The sequence below is a fragment of the Dreissena polymorpha genome, chromosome 9 (genome assembly GCF_020536995.1).
Source record: "Dreissena polymorpha isolate Duluth1 chromosome 9, UMN_Dpol_1.0, whole genome shotgun sequence".
NCBI lineage: Eukaryota > Metazoa > Mollusca > Bivalvia > Myida > Dreissenidae > Dreissena > Dreissena polymorpha.
In genome coordinates, this window is record NC_068363.1 from 94087264 (window position 1) to 94107278 (window position 20015).

A 20015-nucleotide genomic window follows, 5' to 3' on the forward strand; every position below is an offset into this window, starting at 1 on the left:
AATTCTTGCCATTTATTTCTACACACCCATTTAGTTACATGTTGAACTTTTGTATCGTATCTGAGATAAACTTAGCCCTGAAAAGTTGCATAATACAAAAAAAAGGGCAATAGCTCTTATTAAATAAAGTGTAGGATTATGGTTCTTGTGCATTACATGACTCTGCATTGATATCTATATAACTATGAAGATATATTGATATAGTTTTTAAGATTTAGGTAGCCCAAACAGGTTTTGTGACAGACAGACGGACGGTTTGACAGACGGACAGACAACGCCAATTTTATAACCCTATAAACATTTGAATCTAACATGATTTTATGTTATATAATTGGCACGTTTTCCACCAAACAATACATAAATGTGTTTTCGTGATGTCTACACACCAAAACAATCATAAATTATATCGGGCCCATTAACATTATTTGAGATAATTACATTAAATAGGATATAATGGCTTACTGTATAATGCAAATTTAATACAAAATAAACACAACGAAAACATGTTTGGGAACTAATATATATAAAGTTACTACTACTTGGAAAGTTTTACTGTCCTGAATGCAGAAATGATATGTTTTTTTATGTTTCCTATATAGCAAATTTAAGAAGGCCCATTTTGCTGAACTGAACTTTTTGGGATTTGTGGAACTACCATCGCAACACACGGCTTTCTTTCTTACTATTGTAAAGCAGAAGTAAACTGATCAATTAATGAAAAAGTCACAAACATTTCAAACTCCTCAAAATTGTTTTCTTTTTTAAAACTAGTCACTAACTTGTAGAAATTATGAAAGTATGTGTTTGTATTCACGAACATAGTAAAATATTATAATATTTTCATTTGCTGGACACTTTTGCTTTCAACAAATAACATCAAACATCTTCTATAAATTACAAAAATTCAGACAGGTTAACTATTGTCAATCATATCAAATTCAATAGTAATTATATTTGACAAATATTAAAATGTTTTTATATGATTGTGTTGTCTGTTGTTTGGCTGTACACATTAGTTATACATTGAAATTGTTTGTCTTTGCATGTCATATTATTTACCAAGTATTAAACTTTCGTCAATAACAATTGTGCCATGCCACATAGGATTCCCTACACAGCAAATATTTACACTGTTTGAAAGTGTAATGTATTTCATAACAAGGGCTGTTTGTAAAACATGCATGCCCCCCATATGGGCTGTCCGTTGTAGTGGCAGCCATTGTGTGAATACGTTTTTTGTCACTGTGACCTTGACCTTTGACCTAGTGACCTGAAAATCAATAGGGGTCATCTGTGAGTCACAATCAATGTACCTATGAAGTGTCATGATCCTAGGCAAAAGCGTTCTTAAGTTATCATCCGAAAATCATTTTACTATTTTGGGTCACCGTGACCTTTGACCTTGTGACCTCAAAATCAATAGGGGTCATCTGCGAGTCATGATCAATCTACCTGTGAAGTTTCATGATCCTAGGCGTATGCATTCTTGAGTTATCATTCAAAAAACATTTTACTATTTCGGGTCACCGTGACCTTGACCTTTGACCTAGTGACCTCAAAATCAATAGGGGTCATCTGCGAGTCATGATCGATGTACCTATGAAGTTTCATGATCCTAGGCCCAAGCGTTCTTGAGTTATCGTCTGACAACCACCTGGTGGACAGACCAACCGACAGACCGACATGAGCAAAGCAATATACTCCCTCTTCTTCGAAGGGGGGCATAAAAATGCAATTTAATTAATTTGAATAGAAATGAATCGAACTTTAATTAATGTTAACGCATATACATGGATACAAATACAATAATCAACTCCAGATTGCTGCACTTGTCTCGCAATTAGCCATCACTTAATTACTCATGAGTTTTGACTTTTGTCCCAAGATCTTTCTTATTCAAGCCATTTCCGTTGTAAAAGTGACTGCTTAAATCTTACTGCGATTTCATTAAAGTGACTTTAGACTTGAACGAATCTGTATCTGCGCCCTATTTTGACTTTTTTAAACAAAGGATCTCAAGGTTTACTATACACTTTACTTATTTTATAATGCAATGGTGTGGTTTATTAGTTCAGGTTTCTTTACAAACTGTTTTCACCAGTTTCATACTTTAAATTCCGTAACAAGAAGCTAAATCGTATAATTGATATCCCCCGCCTTCTCATAATTTATATCTATACACCTACGTGCATGAAATTTCAGGCTGAGATAAAGCCCTAAAAAGTTTGTGACAAACAGCCGGAGGGATGGACTGATTATAAAGGCGGACTGATACAAACGTATATCTCTCCGCCTTTGGCGGGGAATAATTATAATCCATTAAAACAAGCATAGCCCGTTTCCAGGGACAATTCTGTGAGACAGGTATGCATTTGCAGAAACAAGTATTGCTTTTAATAGTCAATGATTAACCGCTTGATATATTTAACTCAGATTGTTGTTAATTAATTATAATGAGCCGTGCTCTGTGAAAAGCGGGTTTAATGCATGTGCGTAAAGTGTTGTTCCGTATTAGCCAGTGCAGATTTTTGCTGTAAGATACTCTCTGTAAATGACACATACCACCATAAAGAAAAAGTTTAATCTCTCGATTAGCCTGTGCGGACTGCACAGGCTTATCTAGGTTACACTTTACACACATGCATTAAAACTGCTTTTCACAGAGCAAGGTTCATTAAAGTAAATGTGAATAGTTTTATTCTGAGTAACATTAAAAGTGAATTATTAAATAAAGCTATCACAATTTAATTTGAAAATATTTATAACAAGACTATTGCCAAGCAATACATGTCCCCTACCGGCTCCACCATTGTCAGAAATATTTGGTTTTTATTTGTTGCCATAGCAACCATAATTTTTGACGTATGAACAAAATGAAATGACGTGCATAATGCCCTTATTGCCATCTATCAATGTTTCAAGTTTCATGAAAAAATATTAAGAACTTTCAAAGTTATCGCAGGATCCAGGGAAGTGTGACTGACTGACGGACTGACAGACTCACAGACACAAACCATAAGTCCCTCCGTAGAAATCGTTAGGGGACAACAAGCAATGTGTTTGCGAAACACTATGTCCCCATATATTTGACCTTTGATCTTGGAGGATGACCTTAACCTTGACCTTTCACCTCTCAAAATGTGCAGCTTCATGAGATACACATGCATGCCAAATATCAAGTTGCTATCTTCTTAAGCAGTGGTTGAAGTGTTCGGTTATGACTTGGTATTATAAACCAGTATTTAGAGGGCAAATATTAAATTACAAGAATTTAATGTGACCATACAAATTGTTCAATGAAATCTTTTAATATCATTTACATCCTATGTGCTTTAAACTTCCAAATGGCGTTATTAAGTCATCACACCCTTTATAATGTAGTGCAGTGACCACGCATTTATCCATACGCGTCCGTTCCGGTACAAAATTTCGGAATTAACAAATCTTCCGGATTATCAAACCAGTGCCGTTTTAAGAGTTAAATAATTACATTATGACATAAACCTTATGTGTATGTACATTTACATACTTATTTTGCATCAAGAATGATATTTTCTTGTTACTGAAACATTTATTTAGTTAAAAAATAAAATGTTTGTTAAACAATGTAAATACAAAAACGTGTAATTGAATTTTCGAACAATCATGTACATGTGCACACATGACGTAAAGCTTTATGAATGTTACAATCACACTGTTAAGCATTGATAGCGTATTATTTAATCGATATTTCGTTGCTGTATACACTTTCCATGAGGACTGCGTGTATCTCGTGTGATACTGCCGCAGTGAAAAGACGTTGCCATGGGTGGAATGCGAGCTGTAAGCTGGTGGTGTCACAGAGTCACAAATCAAGGGTGTTGAAGGCAAATGACAATACAATAAAAAACTGCTATACTGTTTTAATATCCTCATTTATAACCCGTCTCATACAAAAGAATATTGAAATAATTAAAATAGCTACACGTAAAGTTTGATGCGTTTTAAATGGACTGCTTAAATAATCCTAGCACAACTTTTCACACAGGATGACGGTCCCATTGTAATCAGTGTCTTAATTGGTCGCGTGTTCAGCTCATTAAAGACATTGTGTCATTTACTATACATTGTGTAATGCCTACATCAGTTTAAGTTTTAAGTCGGAGTCGAACCATGTTTAGTCATGCCTATTAGCTATTACGCCTTAACACAATATTTCACGCCTCAGTGAAGGCGCTTTTGTTTAAAACAACGGGATGGCGATAAAGCCTAAAACAACAATACTTCACGCCTCGGTGATTGCGCTTTTGTTTATACGGCGGGTTGGCGATTAAGCCCCCATGTTGGGAAGCATCCTGATTAACGAGAATTAATTACAGCTAAATACACAGATCGGTGTCACGAAATCTACGTCCGGATCCGGAACGCAAGACTTAACAGGGCAAAATACTGCAAAATAAATCCGTTCCCCTTGACTTTCGTCCGCATCGCGAGATTTCCGGACTATCAAGATCCAGATAAATGCGGGGTCATTGTATTTATATTAATGCAAATGTGGAAAGTGAAAGTAAAAGCACAACAATGATAATATCTAACAAAATAGATTCATTAAACTGATTATACAATACCCTTAATTAAGTGTTATTTACAGTCCTTATCCTATAAGAAAAACAATAATATTAAAGTAAAACTTATCAATGCTCCCCAATAATGCGCTAAGTTAATATATGGGTTTATTTTAAGAATAAGTTCCAGAAAAAAGTATAATATATGTGCAAATCAATGAGTCAGAACAATTAGTTATATCTGCATTGAGAAAAATTGTAAAGGAAAAACCTGACAGGACACTGTGATCAGTTTCACCATATAGGGATCATGATCAAGTTTCAGAGATATTTGTGTAGAGTATAACTTCTTTTTAAAAAAACATCAGTGTTTTTTTTCACTTATAGGGGAATGGTGGCGGGGGCCCATCCAAAGGGGAAAAATGCGTCGTTTTTTAGGAAAAAGGGAAAATTAAAATTCACTTGTTTATATGTAATGCTATTTATTATATTAATACACATGTTTGTATGAATATAATATTGACAGCTGAATGTCTTTGTCCTTTTTCTTAAAATTAAAATATATATCAATGATTTTTTCAACATTAGTTTCAGACAGTTCAGCCTTCATGCACAGTCTCAGTTTTCTTAGCCATTTTGAGTCTAATTGGGATCTTTTAAATTGATAAAATGGCAAATTTGAGCATTTTTTATCAATAAAATGGACCAAATTGGAATGATTTTATCAACAAATATTGACACAATATAGATACATCAGGCCTTTTCCTGGCCATTTTGGGAGAAAAATGCAATTAATGTGAAAAGTCAACTGGTTTGGGAAAAACTATTAAATATAACTCTTTATAATAATTCAAAATAATATAAATTATAGTTATATACTTTGTTAGTTGTTTATGAAATAAATTTGAGATATATTTATCACGATAATGAGACAATTTTTTTTTTTTTACTTCTGAAGGGGATTTTTTTACAAAATGGGGGAAAAATATATACTCTTTTTTGAGGGGAATGGGGCCGAATATCGGCCCCGAAATTGCCATAAAAAAAACACTGAACATTATGCACAAATTATACATATCAGAATTATAAACAAGACCTATCTATCAGATGACAGCGGGCTCAACTATTCGAGTGCTTGACACTATAACGTACATGTAAGCCATCATGGGGAAATTGTTCATATTCAATAATTTATAATGGAAGATCTTTCAAACATAAAAAAAGGAAAAAAGATTTTTTTAGGGGGTGTAGGAGGGTTGAGAGGGGGGTATTATGTGAGGTGTGGTCATTTATTAGACGATCTTTCAAAAATAAAAAAGGAAAAAAAAAAAAAAAAAAATTTTGCGGGGGAGAGGGGGGGGGGGGGGGGGGGGTAGGGGGGGGGGGGGTTAGTGGGGTTTTGAGGAGGGGGGGTATATTATGTGGGGTGGGGTCATTCATAATAAATCTATTGAAAAATAAGAAAAAGGAAAAACAAAAATGGGGGGGGGGGGGGAGGTGGGGGGAGGGGGGCAGGGATTCTGGGTTGGGGCGTGGGGGTCATGTTTGGGTGGAATCCATTGTGGTATTCAGGTAAGTGTTGTTTTGTCAAAATATTAATAAAATCTAATCATAAATAAAGAAGTTATGGCAATTAATTTAAACAAAATGTTTAATTATCTAAGTATAAAAGGGGCCATAATTCTGTAAAAATGCTTGCAGTTGTCTGCTCTTGTTTATAGGTTGGGGTCATGTTGGTAAACATGTATGCAAAATATGAAAGCAATATGTCAAGGGACATAGGAAATATTTGGGGTAGTACGCAAACTTTAACATAGATTTATCAATAATATGCATATTCTAAGTATAAAGGGGCAATAATTCTGTCAAAATGCTTGATACAGTGGCCTGCTCTTGTTTATAGGTTGGAGTCATGTTGGTAAACGAGTATGCAAAATATAAAAGCAATACGTCAAAGGACATAGGAAATATTTGGGGTAGTACGCAAACTTAACATAGATTTATCAATAATATGCATATTCTAAGTATAAAAGGGGCAATAATTCTGTCAAATGCTTGATTCAGTTGTCTGCTCTTGTTTATAGGTTGGAGTCATGTTGGTAAACAAGTATGCAAAATATAAAAGCAATATGTCAAAGGACATAGGAAATATTTGGGGTAGTACGCAAACTTAACATAGATTTATCAATAATATACATATTCTAAGTATAAAAGGAGCAATAATTCTGTCAAAATGCTTGATTCAGTTGTCTGCTCTTGTTTATAGGTTGGGGTCAGGTTGGTAAATAAGTATGCAAAATATGAAAGCAATATGTCAAGGGACAATGAAAATATTTGGGGTAGTACGCAAACTTTAACATTTGCACGCAAATGCTTACGCCGACGCCGGGGTGAGTAGGATAGCTCCACTATATATATTTCATATATAATAGTCGAGCTAAAAAACAATAACAATACAAACAAGGGACAAAATTGTCACAAAACCAGGTTTTCATTGTGAAAAAAAAATCTGATAAAGGGAGACAACTCAAACTGAACTTTTGAAATGAACAAACAAAATTAACTCCCTTTGTAAGTTTGTTTTAAAATAAATCTATTTTTAGTCGTGGCGACCTTGACATTGGAGATATTGACGTGATTCTTTCGTGTGACACACCGTCCCATGATGGTGAACAAATGTGCCAAATGATTTTAAAATCTCATAATGAATGACATAGTTATAGCCCAGACAAGCTCATTTATGGCTATTTTTTACCTTTGAACTCAAAGTGTGACCTTGACCTTGGAGATATTGACGTAATTTTTTCGCGCGACACACCGTCTAATGATGGTTAACAAATGTGCCAAATGATTTTAAAATCTCACAATGAACGACAAAGTTATGGCCCGGACAAGCTTGTTCCGCCCGCCCGCCAGTCCGCCCGCATTCGCCAATCTAATAACCAGTTTTTTCCTTCGGAAAACCTGGTTAAAAACCTGGTTAAAAAGGGACACGCACAGAAATCAGGTCAACAAAACTAGTTATTGCTTAAAAATGTATTCCAATTCTAATTCAGTTTTCTATCACTGTTATAATATATTAATAATATTTTAATAATCTATCAGAATAATTGAGTGTCTGTTTTATTGGCTGATGTTTTAAGCAATTATATTTGTTCATATTATTTATTATAAATATATAGGTATATTCAACATGTACAATTTAAAAAACTTGCACTTTGGGACCAGCATAACTTTTCTTTTGGGAAGCAGTGTAGCAAGCATACAAGAGCCGGGAATCAGTACTGAGATGTAAGCTGGGAAGCAGTAATGAGTAGTAAGCATGAAAGAGACACATTGGAAAACCATGAGAATTTCGGGAATCAGTACTGAGTAGTAAGCATGAAAGAGAAGAGAATCAGTACTGAGTAGTAAGCATGAAAGAGAAGAGAATCAGTACTGAGTAGTAAGCAGGGAATCAGTACTGAGTACTGAGCATGAAATAACCACAATGGAAAGCCATGAGAATATCGGGAAGCAGTACTGAGTAGTAAGCATGAAGAGCCAGTAATCAGTACTGAGTAGTAAGCAGGAAAGAGCCACAATGGAAAACCATGAGAATATTGGTATGACATGGTTGAAGACAAGATCATCAAGGGGTAAATTGGGTAAACATGTTACTTCTAGAATGCTCTTTTTTTCCTTTTCATTTGACGTAGCGATCTAGTTTTTGGACCTAGTTTTGTAATAGACATATTATTTATTTAGACCAATTTTCTGACAAAGTTTCGTGAATATTTGAAATAAATATAATCTCTAGTGTGTTAACAGTGTAATTTTTGATAACGGACAATGCATGTTTAACAATGGGAATAAATGTCATCACAAAATCACTACGTAAACACATCGTGCTAATGTTAGCTAAGAAGAAAACAAGCTGTATTAGAATTGACAGAGCACTGTGAACAGGGTTTGTATTCAACAAGTTTGTTATAGGATGGGGTCCTTTGTGTTGCAAGGCGTTTGACTGAAACTCGTTAATGGAATCTATTTTTTTCTGCTTACATTAACTATAAACTTGACTATAAAGGGTTTACCATAATAATACAATAATGTACACATTGAATTTTCTGAAAACAAAGTTGTTGACTGGACTGGGGTTTTCATTCGATAAAAGCAAAAGACTTTCTAGTGCATACTCACAATGAGGGTATTGTTCTAGTCTGTATATGCTTCCGACATCACTTAGTTAGGATTGAACACTTCTCACCATCAACAGACCAGCTCTTCCTTGTTAAGAAGAACACTAATGGTTTTCAAGCAGCGGTTTAAGTGTGCTGGCATGACTAAGTATTAAAATCTTCCTTTTGCAGTATGTAGAGAGTATGTGTGTATGTAGAGAGTGAATATTAAATTCTTACAATGGTAATGTTATCATAGCAAATTCAACTAAAAGCTTCTATATATTTGACAAGTTCAGTGTTTTAAACTTCAAATTGGCATTGATAAGTCAATGTTAACTTCATAATGTAGTATCCCTGTTTTATGCTAAGTTCCTTGTGATGAATATATTAAAATATATTTATATTAAATGTAATTTCCATGTCAGTCAGCAATTTAGAATTTAATCAAATAATATATTATGTTAAAAAGTACTACATGTTGTGTATAGATGATTGCTTCCGAATGTAGTAACCCTTTACCACTTAAATTGATGCACATTTTGACTCATTTGAAGTCCCTTAGAAAGTTTAATTTAATATAATACCTTTCTTACTAGTTATAAGTGTAAAGGCTTCATATCCAACCATGAGCCACTGATGAGCAGCAAAAATCATAAAACCTGAAGAGCATGCGAGTTACTCGCAGGATGTTCTGGTTTTATGATGGAAAGCCATTTCCACTTTGCTTCTTCTGGGGAAAGGGTTAGCCAAGAACATTTCAAATATATAACCAACCGGAATTATAATTACAGAACAAGTTCATTGTTTGATTATTATACCAGAAAAATAAATGATATAGTATACTATCATAATTATGATGGTGTCAGTACATTTTAAATATATTACTTCAATAAATGGTATATAAAACTGTATCCACAAGGGCACTTTTATTTCAAGTGGCATGCTATTAAGACACTTGATTTAGGTTTAAACAAGATATGTGTTTGTCAGAAACACAATGTCCCGATTTTCACCGCTTTGAATCTATATATTTGACCTTTGACCTTCAAGGATGACCTTGACCTTTCACCGATCAAAATGTGCAGCTCCATGAGATGCACATGCATGCCAAATATCAAGTTGCTATCTTCAATATTGCAAAAGTTTTCATAAAATGAGCAATTTTGGCCCATATATTTGACCTCTGACCTTGAAGGATGACCTTGACCTTTCACCACTCAAAATGTGCAGCTCCATGAGATACACATGCATGCCAAATATCAAGTTGCTATCTTGAATATTGAAAAAGTTATTGCAAATGTTAAAGTTGGAGCAAACAAACAAACACTGTACAAACAAACCAACAGAGAGGGCAAAAACAATATGTCCCCCACGATAGTCGTGGGGGACATAAAAATATATTATCAAGATCTCTGATGTACGTTGCCATAGAGCTGACATTTACTCCTCTTTTGTTTTAAATGCAATCCTCTTTTTCTATCTCATTCCCACAACATAATAACTCGATGGAACGAGTTAGCTGTGTCGTGGTAATGACTTACTGAGTCGAGAAAACGCGAGAAATAAAGAGGGATGCAAACTAAATGCATGAGTGACGCAATGAAAAAAGAGCAGTGCCTTAAATAACGGAGGATTGCATAATACAATATACTGCTCTCCTCTTTCATTTAGTTTTGCACTCCTCTGTTTTCTTCTCAATTTTTTCCCTATACTAAGTAAGCCGTTCCCACGACATAGCTAACTTGTAACATTCCCACGAAAAATAAGTCGATCCCTTCCATTGGTTAGCTGACAAGCAAATAACCACATTAGTTAAAACTATTTTTAGAGGACCAAAATACAAGATGCAAGGAATATACTAAAGCAAAGATATTTAACAGTCATTTGTTATACAAATTGTGTCAACCTCTTTTTGTGACCAGCTTATACAACTGCATTCAAATTTAAAACCGCTGTTGTAGAGAATCACTATGCATTTACAACGTTAGAGATAAATTTACAAAACCTAAGTGACAAGCCCGTTTAGAATATAGCATGTATAAGTAGTTTTTGGTCTATCTAAGTGTTTAATAGGATGTGGTCCATGGAGTGCGGAATGTAATCTAGACTCCAGGATCATAACTATCATTAAGGATGTTAGTCAACATACAAAATAGTAAACCTATTAGCTTGCATGTTGAGGGCGCTGATGGTGCATAGTATGTTAATATTTATAAAATCTATATAAAACATGTGACCCTTAACCATTCAGACCAAGTTTCATTTGACTAAAACAAATTATAGCATTAATAGTGTCTGTAAGTTTTTCTAAGCATTAAATGGTAACCTTAGTTTTTAATACACTTCACTTAGAATTGACCGTTGTTGTGAAATTGTGATGATACAAATACGGATCCGAATTTCATCGACATTGAATCATAAGGGTAGCTTCTACAGTTTCATAATGTTTGCGTAACCTTTAACCTGTTGACCAGGTTTTTATATCAATTGACCCAAATTTTACCTCGACCTAAATATTGTTCAGATAAACATTTTATTTCTATAATGAAATTATGTGCATGAATTCGCTTGGACTATGTTTTATTTGGCCTTATCTTAATGTCGGAGTTTGCTTTACTAGATCTGTACTGTAACTGTGATCTACTTTTAGTCATTTTTTTTACCCAATTGGGAACGGGTCCGGTACACATGCCCTTGGGAATTTTTCGCGTCGTGAAATCAGCAGATTGGGAAAAAAACGAGTCTTGAAATCTTCTAATTGGGAAAAATCAAGTTGTGAATTGTACCAATTGAAGAATGGTACTTCAATGACCTTGCCTTTACCATCTTTAACTTGTCCCACTGTTTCCGGTGTTTCATGAGCACTAGTGCTCGGTGCATAGACTCTGTCATGAACAGTTTCAAGTATCATAGGACTTGTAGCTTCGTCATGTTTGTCGTCAATCTGCATTTGGCTACTGTCAACTTTGACAATTTTTGTTGCAATTAAGGGTGTGTTGTTGTCATGAAAACATATTTATTAATGCAAGATCATGAAAAAAGTCCCAAAAATATCAAAATTGTGAAAAATGTAGTCACAATCTCCTCAAAATGTTACAAACAAAATGACATAGAAATTGTAAAATTATGTTTCTATGGATAGATATAGTACAAATATTGTCATATTTTCTTTGGCTGGGCACTTTTGCGTTCAAAAAATAAAATCATATATCATATGAGCAACATTATTCTGACAGGTTAACTGTATCGTCAATGATCCATAGTCAATACTTTTGACAAACACTTAATGTTGTCTATGTTATGTCTATTGTTTGGTTTGACCCATTAGTAATACATTGAATTTAGTTATCTTGTGAAAAATGTGAGCCAAATATTGTTTCCAGTTTAAACCCTTTGTCAATAACAATTGTTTCATGTCACATGTCCACAGGATTCCCTACAAATCATAAATACTTACAATGTCTGAAATGTTTATGCATTTCATGAAAATGCAATTTAATCAATTTTAAAAGAAATGATTCAACAATATTTATACATATAAATGGATATTACTTACAAAATCAACTCCAGATTGCTGCACTTGTCTCGCTATCGGTCATCAATACATAACTCATGTGTTTTCACTTTCGTCACATAATCTTCTTATTCAAGGATATTCCCGTTAAAAAAGTGCATGTATTAATCTTACTGTGATTTCTTAGAGTGAATCTACTACATTTTTTAACAAAGGATCTCAAGTTTACTATGAAATTTTCTTATGGTCTAATGCAATGTTGTGGTTTATAAGCAGTGCTTACGTTACAACACTGGTTTCACCAGTTACAAGCACATTTGTTGAATGGATACCATCCCCCAGTCTTTTCCTCATTTATATCTATACACCTATGAAGTTTCATATTAAACACTTATATAGTGTCTGATAGACAGCCCTAAAAGGTTAGTGACAGACAGACGGATGGACGGAACTGATAGGCGGACTGATAGACTGACACAGGGACAATGACAAAGCTATATCCCCTCCGCCTTTGGCATTATATATACAAGTATAGGCTGTTACCTGAGTAGGAAACACAGTTTGCAAAATCAGAAATACAAACAAAACTGCTTTTACCCCCTCAGAAAATGAAAAAAAAAATCACTTATTTATATTTGAAAATTGACTCCAATATATCAAGGTCCGTTATATCGCGTTTTCCAATAAATCGTGAATCGGCTATGGCTCCCAAAAATCTGACAAGCATAATACCCAAATAACATGTTTTAATCTGAGAATTCGCTCAGATAAAATCAGTTTCAAGCTAGTATTTTACCCTATTTCACCCACTTAAATTTTCTGTATAATCTGACATTCATAATCCAGTTTTGACCAGATTGTTTGCTTTCATTGTACATCACTTTAGCACCTGTGTACTGCAATAAACAATAACTCCACTTGCCAAACATCACAGGTCATTTAGGGTGTTACCCTTCTCTCTTGAATTTGCTTTGAACTGCTGAAAACACCACACATGAAGGTGTATACAATTATAACTGTAAATGTCACATGTCAATACTGACCTATCTCAACAATCTTTGCGCGTGGGATACAGTGTAAACAACTTGCTTTAATTTAGAGGTAAAGATCCCTCAGTTTGTCCAGATGCACTAATAATAAAGCCCATGATTTCCAAGAGGAAAATGACATCATTTTGTACTTGGGTCTACTTTCTTGAATAATAAAACTTGGCAATTGTTTTTGGATTACAAATTTAACAAGACTATTGTCAGCAATATAAGTCCCCTACCGGCTCCACCATTATCAGAAATCCCAACATTTTCAGATTATTTTTTTATATATATTTGTTGCCATAGCAACCATAATTTAAGATGTAAGAACAAAATGAAATGACGTGCATAATGTCCATCTATCTATGTTCTCAAGTTTCATAAAAAAATATTAAGAACTTTTAAAGTTATCGCAGGGATCCAGAAAAGTGTGACAGACTCACAGATGCACAGAGCGAAAACCATAAGTCCCCTCCGGTGAAATCGGTAGGGGACTAATTTTACGCATTTAAAAATACTTACATGAAATAATGTTTTGTGCTAAACCAATGAACAATATATGGATATAACACATACTTCAGAAGGTAGGTAAAAAGCATGTTTGAGATTGCCAAACTATGCTTATGCATACAAAAACATGCATGAATAACCTGACAATTTTAATGCGCACCTGATATATCACGGTCGCGATCTTTGGACCCCTTCAACCGCAATATTTGGAATTGCAGTGTGAATACAAGTTAAAGACAAGTTTGCATGCAACAGGACACAAAAATGACATAATGGTGGACTTTTAAATAAGATTACTGTTATATAGATTGAGTAAAAGTCCACCTTTCTTTTCTATAGACAGTCACATATATAGAAATATATGTTTATAACAGTTAAACACAGTTCTTGTTTCTTGTTATAAAGTACAAAAATTCCCCCTCCTAAGGGCTGCGGACCCCTTCCCCCGAAGTAGTGTGAGGGCCCTGATATATTTTATCTGTAAAATGCTTGCATCAAAATTAGAGATGGCTGACCAAGACCACACTCAAAGAAAGAAAAAAGCCCTACAACATTTTCACGGTTTTGATTGCAGAATATCTCCAGGATTTATTGCAGTGTAACCACATGACTTATTGCAAAACACCCTTTAATTTCATATTCGGTCTACAAAAATAGGTCACGGGTGGTGGTAGAATGATAATTGATTAAAGCAAAGTTAAAAAATATTATATAAATTGCAGTGGAATTTTAAACTTGTTAAAATTCCCTTAAGACTACAATTTGAACCAGAACGTTTGCTCAAGACATTTGTATAAGGCATTAAAGGCCAATTATTGCTTGTTACATAATCAAGGTATGAAAACCATTGAAATAAATGATACAAAAATATATGCAGTAATATGTAAGTACTATACTGTCATAGATGGTCTAGGAGAAACATAGCACATTGATATATTCTATGTTAAAATATTAACATGTCTGTCATTTACAAATAATTTGCAAAGTATCATGTGGAGCTCGTTTAAAATTGCATAATAAGAGTACGAATTGAATCTTCTAAAAACAAACCTCTTTAACCAATTATGAGTAATACTAAAAATACTTTTCCAAGTAAGTAGTCACAATGGAAGCATTGTTTAGTTGAGTGTTTCTTTCAGTTTCAGTTTAAAATTGTCATTATGAATAAGACTTGCCAGCCTAAAATCGTCCTTGTTACGGAGAACACTGATTGTAATTAACTAGTGGTTGAAGTGTGCATTCTCGACTCTGTATTGAACCACTAAAGAACAATGTACCATATCCTCATCCAGACTGAATGTTTAAATATCAAAAGTGCTTTTTAAAAGAGGCAATAACAAAATTTCCAACTAAAGATGTGTTTTAATAGATTGAACAATTTCAAGCATAAATGTTGTAAAAGAAAAGTTGGTCTCCAGACTGAAACCTGCAAACAAAACAAGAGCTTTGTCACAGACGTGACGTATACCCCCATGTGCCGCATTGACACAGACTATTTTGCATGCTGTCTTCAAAAAACAAGAGAATCTAATTTATGGCAAGTTGTAAGAATTATTATGCCATTATCATTTAAGTCATTTTGATCTTTGAACTCTTGAATTCTTTCACATGACACTCCATCCAATGACTGTGAACAAAATAAATGTACAGAGTCATTTTAAAATCTCACCATTTTAAAATCTCACAATGAATGACATAGTTTTGGCCCGGACAAGATAATTTTTTGCCATTTTTTACCTTTGAACTAAAAGTGTGACCTTGACCTTGGAGATATCGACGTAATTCTTTTGCATTACACACCGTGCAATGATGGTGAACAAATGTGTAGAATTATTTTTAAATCTCACAATCAATGACATAGTTATGGCCCGGACAAGCTCATTTACGGCCATGTTTGACCTTTGAACTCAAAGTGTGACCTTGACCTTGGAGATATTGACGTAATTCTTTAGCACGACACACCGTCTGTTGATGGTGAGCAAATGTGCCAAATGATTTTAAAATCTCACAATGAATGACATAGTTATTGCCTGGACAAGCTCGTTTAAGGCCATTTTTGATCTTTGAAAAGTTTGACCTTGACCTTGGAGATATCGACATAATTCTTTCGCGCGACACACTGTCCAATGATGGTGAACAAATTTGCCAAATGATTTAAAAATCTCACAATAAATTATAAAGGTATGGCCCGGAAAAGCATTTGACCTTTGAACTCCAAGTGTGACCTTGACCTTGGAGATATTGACGTACTTTTTTCACACAACACACCCGTCCTATGATGGTGAACATATGTACGAAGTAATTTTCAAATCTAACGATAAATATCGAAGTTTTGGTTCGGTTAAACTTTCTGTTTAAAACACACTAAGTGACCCCGCGACCTAGTTTTTGACCCGTCATGTCCCATGTTAACATAACAACCTAGACATCATCTAGATACAACTTGTGACCAAAGGACATGGTTCACTAACCACCCAAAAACGCCCCCAAAATCAATGAAATCAATTTTCAAAAATGTCATTTTTTTTTTTTGTATTCATCTTCTATAACATTTAAATTGCACAAAAAGTCAAATTTTATAAGTGTGCCTTGTTTTCAATTGTAAAAAAAATCATGATAAAAGTACATCACACACAAGAAAATGGCGAATTTACACTAAATTTCTTTGTTTCATCAACAAAAATAAACTGTCAGCGCACGAGAACACCATGACAAACTTTGTCTTAAACAATAGCAAAAACAACAAAAGACAAAATACTATATTTTTGTGACGGTGTTATTGCGCGCCCATATCTTACTTTAAAAAAATGTGTAACCAGTGCTGATCTCCGAGAACCCACCATGCTTTATTGAACCTATCTTTTTAACCCTATATTAAAAAAAACACTGCTTAAAATACCACTTATTACCAAAATTTATTAGAGGTTTTAAGTCTGAAATGGCAAAATAATGATCTTATCAATGTTGGTGTTAAAAAAAGAGGCCATAAGAAACGATTTTGTGTACGCGTCATTCGAAAATAACTGGGTACGAATAGCGTCGGTATCCAATGTAAACAAAGTGCAGACGACGCGTTTTTTCCAAAGTCGGATTTACCCGATATCTTAAAGGTAAGTTGGCATTTAGATAAACAATTATTTTTTCTATTCAAAAAATGATGGTTTACCAATTTCATGGTCCATAATTATGGCTTACTATATCGTTTGTCATAATCCATTCGCGCGATTACGAACGATGTCACTGTTAGAGTAGATATATACTGACTAGCGAGTAGTGCTCGGACGTAATAACGGGCTTTGTTTAATAACTTTCTTAATAATAAAATATATTTTTTTAAGTTATTGATACATTCTGGGTTCTTTATTTACAAGCAAGTGCAAACAAAACATTGTGTGATATGCGCATGCATTTGTGCGAGGGCCGAATTTGGGGCTATTAAGGGAGGTAATTTTCCACTGTACAGAGGTACATGTATTTACCGGACATTTATAAAAAAAACAAGCGTCAGTAACGCTTATACTAAATCTTTTCTGGTTCTAACTTAGAAAATCTATTAAAATAAACATGTATGTACATGCATCTATCAATAAAAACACACATGCGCGTAAACGCACGCACACGTATACACGCCAAAAGACGTACACACTAGCATAATAGGTACTTGTATCGCTTTAATGTTCTCTTTTCGTGTCTGAACTAGCTAGACACTGATGACGTTTTACTTGCCATATTAAGATATTGCTATCAGAATCACGAATGTAAGTCATGTAATAAATATTATAGCTATTTACGGAAAAGTAGGAAAGTCGTGATGGCCTATCCAGAAGAAAGTTATTCTTAGTATTGACGTGATGTTCTGTAACGTTGAACTGACTCACATGACATTTGTCCTTTTTCACAGCCATATGCCTTACCGTATCAATAACTCGATTAAATAGTGTAGTCAGGGTAAGATCGTAGGAAAATGCAAAACAAAATCAATGTTTTAAAGGGATCTTTTCATGCTTTGGTAATTGACAAAATTGAAAAAAGTTGTTTCAGATTCGCAAATATTCTTTTGCTCTACGTCCAGGCTATCCGAGATCGTACCCGCGTAGATTTTGTTTCTAATCTTATTTTAATTTCAGGATGGTGAAAGCCTACAAATGCATTTGCTGTAATAGCGTGCAAAACCAAAAGATCGTCGTCCATTGACTGACACTGTTAAAAACTATCTACGAAGGGTCTTTCCTGCTGTAGATCCAACAGACAGTGATGTCATTTGTTTTCAATGTCGAGTCAAAAGCTACAAGAATGCCCAAAGCCTAGGCAATGTTCAGACAACATCAGCAATGATCCGGACTACCAACCCCAACCATCTACATCCAGACAGCCATTTAGCCCATTATCAGTAAGTAGCCCTAGATCTATTTACAGTGCTTTTACATCTGTAAAATAGTATGTAAAGGAATCTTAAATCCTATGCAGTCTTTAAAAAAAATACGTATCTTCAGCTTGTTACAATTGTTAGTCGTCGGATACCCACGGCTGCTGATTTCGCTCCGCTCAAACATCACTTAGGAATGAGAGTAACGTAATGAATAGACCGTGGTGTCCGACGATGAACAATTGTAACAAGCTGAAGATACGTATTTTTTTCTATACAAAATATGCTCAAATGCGGAGGACATGAGGCTTATTTGGATTTATATATGTTCGTCTGTATGTCTGTCTGTCTGCATATCCGTCATCTGTAGACACACTTTCGTTTTTGTATATCTAAGTGAGGCGTCAACAGAATCCAATAAAATGATTATGTCATACTTATATACAATTCAATATCGTGCATCCGCCTGACATTTTGTTTGTTGGATGCATTTTTAAATGGATTGCCTTACAAGACACCATAAATGAGTATTAATCACATTTTGTGATAGTTCAAGTTTTAATGTGTATAATGATAAGTTTTTTTCTTTATTTATGATTTTCTTTTGATAAACCTTACAATCCCGACAAGTCACGAACCCAAACTTGCAAAACGCATAGATTGCCATTTTTATAATAATCTTTCATTATCATTTCACAGATCAGATGGGTGGTCGAATCGGCAAACGCTAGAATCAAGGGATTCAAATATCTAGATCATGTGATGCCAAATAGCCAGCTGCCATTTATTGGTGACTTTGTTAAAATTGTTTGCGCCATCTCAAACAAATACTTCCCCCCTCTAAGTTCCCCAGACCAAGTCGAACAAGATGAATTGATCGCCGAAAAGATGCTGCAACAAAATGAAAAAGAAAACGAGCTGAAAATGTTAGTAGAAGAGAAAGGTCTTGCTAGGAAAAAGACAATTTGGCGGCCTATTGAAGATTGTGAAGTACAGGGATTTCCGCGTTTAAGTGATGAACAGCTAAGTGAACTAACACTTGGTGGTTTACCAATTGCGTTTGAGTTCCAGCTACATGCAAGAGCATACAACTGGAAATTGTGACATTAAAGTGCATGTTCACGAGCAAAGTTTGATTTCTGCAAAATTGCAAAGTCGCCATACATCTAGCAGAATGTACATGCTGTGGATACGTCACAGTGAGGATATGGTCGAATCATGGTACTGCCAATGCAAGACTGGATCGCGAGTGGTTGGAATGTGTTCACACATTGCAGCTGTGGTCTGGTTCTTGTCTGCCGGTAGATATCAGCAAAAGGAAAGTTTGGGGTTCGAGACTGGGGAAAGTACCTGTCTGACGCTTCTGCAATTCGTATTGATGATTCAAGTTCTAGCGAGAGTGATAGCGAAGTTTTTTAGACTGATTATATTTCATTCTACCAGGGTCTCCATGCGCGTTTCATATACAAGTTTTTAAGCCTTGGCTTTGTGTTAGCACTGGGATACCTTGAGACATAAGTGGAAATTGCTCATTTTGACAATAACGTCATTTTCAATTGGGACCTGCTATAATGGAAATGATGTGCATGGATACATGCTTTTAATCAAAATGTATGCATAGTCATGTTAACAAAAATGTTATGAGCAAACAATATGTTACTGGTATAACATTTAGATAATGAGTTACTTAACATATTAAGATCTTTTGTTTCCTTTTCCTTATTAATTGTTTATATTTCTGATCATTCTCGTTTACGCTAATAGCTATGAACTGTCTTCTTTTTCACTCTAGCGTGTAAATGGAGACGAAGTCCGTTGTAACATAAATATAGATAATAGTATGATACTGAATTATTAAATGAATGTTATCGGTCAGGGTTGGGAGAA

The 20015-nt window shown here is 34.6% G+C and overlaps 4 protein-coding genes and 1 pseudogene across 7 annotated transcripts in view; 3 read left to right on the forward strand and 2 right to left on the reverse strand.

The window, feature by feature from the left end:
* The window catches only part of LOC127844954 (uncharacterized), a 345343-nt gene that overhangs the window by 266291 nt on the left and 59037 nt on the right, over positions 1 to 20015 (reverse strand). The gene's annotated exons all lie outside the window — the stretch shown is intronic.
* LOC127844952 (target of rapamycin complex 2 subunit MAPKAP1-like) overlaps positions 1 to 20015 on the forward strand; it is a 567740-nt gene that overhangs the window by 215541 nt on the left and 332184 nt on the right. The window lies entirely within an intron of this gene.
* The window catches only part of LOC127844950 (ankyrin repeat domain-containing protein 50-like), a 492344-nt gene that overhangs the window by 96529 nt on the left and 375800 nt on the right, over positions 1 to 20015 (reverse strand). The window lies entirely within an intron of this gene.
* Positions 1 to 20015, forward strand: part of LOC127844953 (target of rapamycin complex 2 subunit MAPKAP1-like) — a 225492-nt pseudogene that overhangs the window by 90946 nt on the left and 114531 nt on the right.
* LOC127844957 (uncharacterized) lies at positions 18018 to 19695 on the forward strand. The gene is made up of 2 exons (XM_052375544.1): positions 18018 to 18152; positions 18828 to 19695. Exons 1-2 carry the CDS (start codon positions 18033 to 18035, stop codon positions 19230 to 19232), a joined length of 525 nt encoding a protein of 174 aa, XP_052231504.1. The 5' UTR covers positions 18018 to 18032; the 3' UTR covers positions 19233 to 19695.

What these genes read in the sequence shown, in the direction of transcription:
- LOC127844957 (XM_052375544.1), top strand. Translation starts at nt 18,033, where the DNA reads ATGTCGAGTCAAAAGCTACAAGAATGCCCAAAGCCTAGGCAATGTTCA. An exon ending in AGCCATTTAGCCCATTATCA is followed by an intron (nt 18,153 to 18,827) that starts GTAAGTAGCCCT and finishes ATCATTTCACAG; the next exon opens with ATCAGATGGGTGGTCGAATC.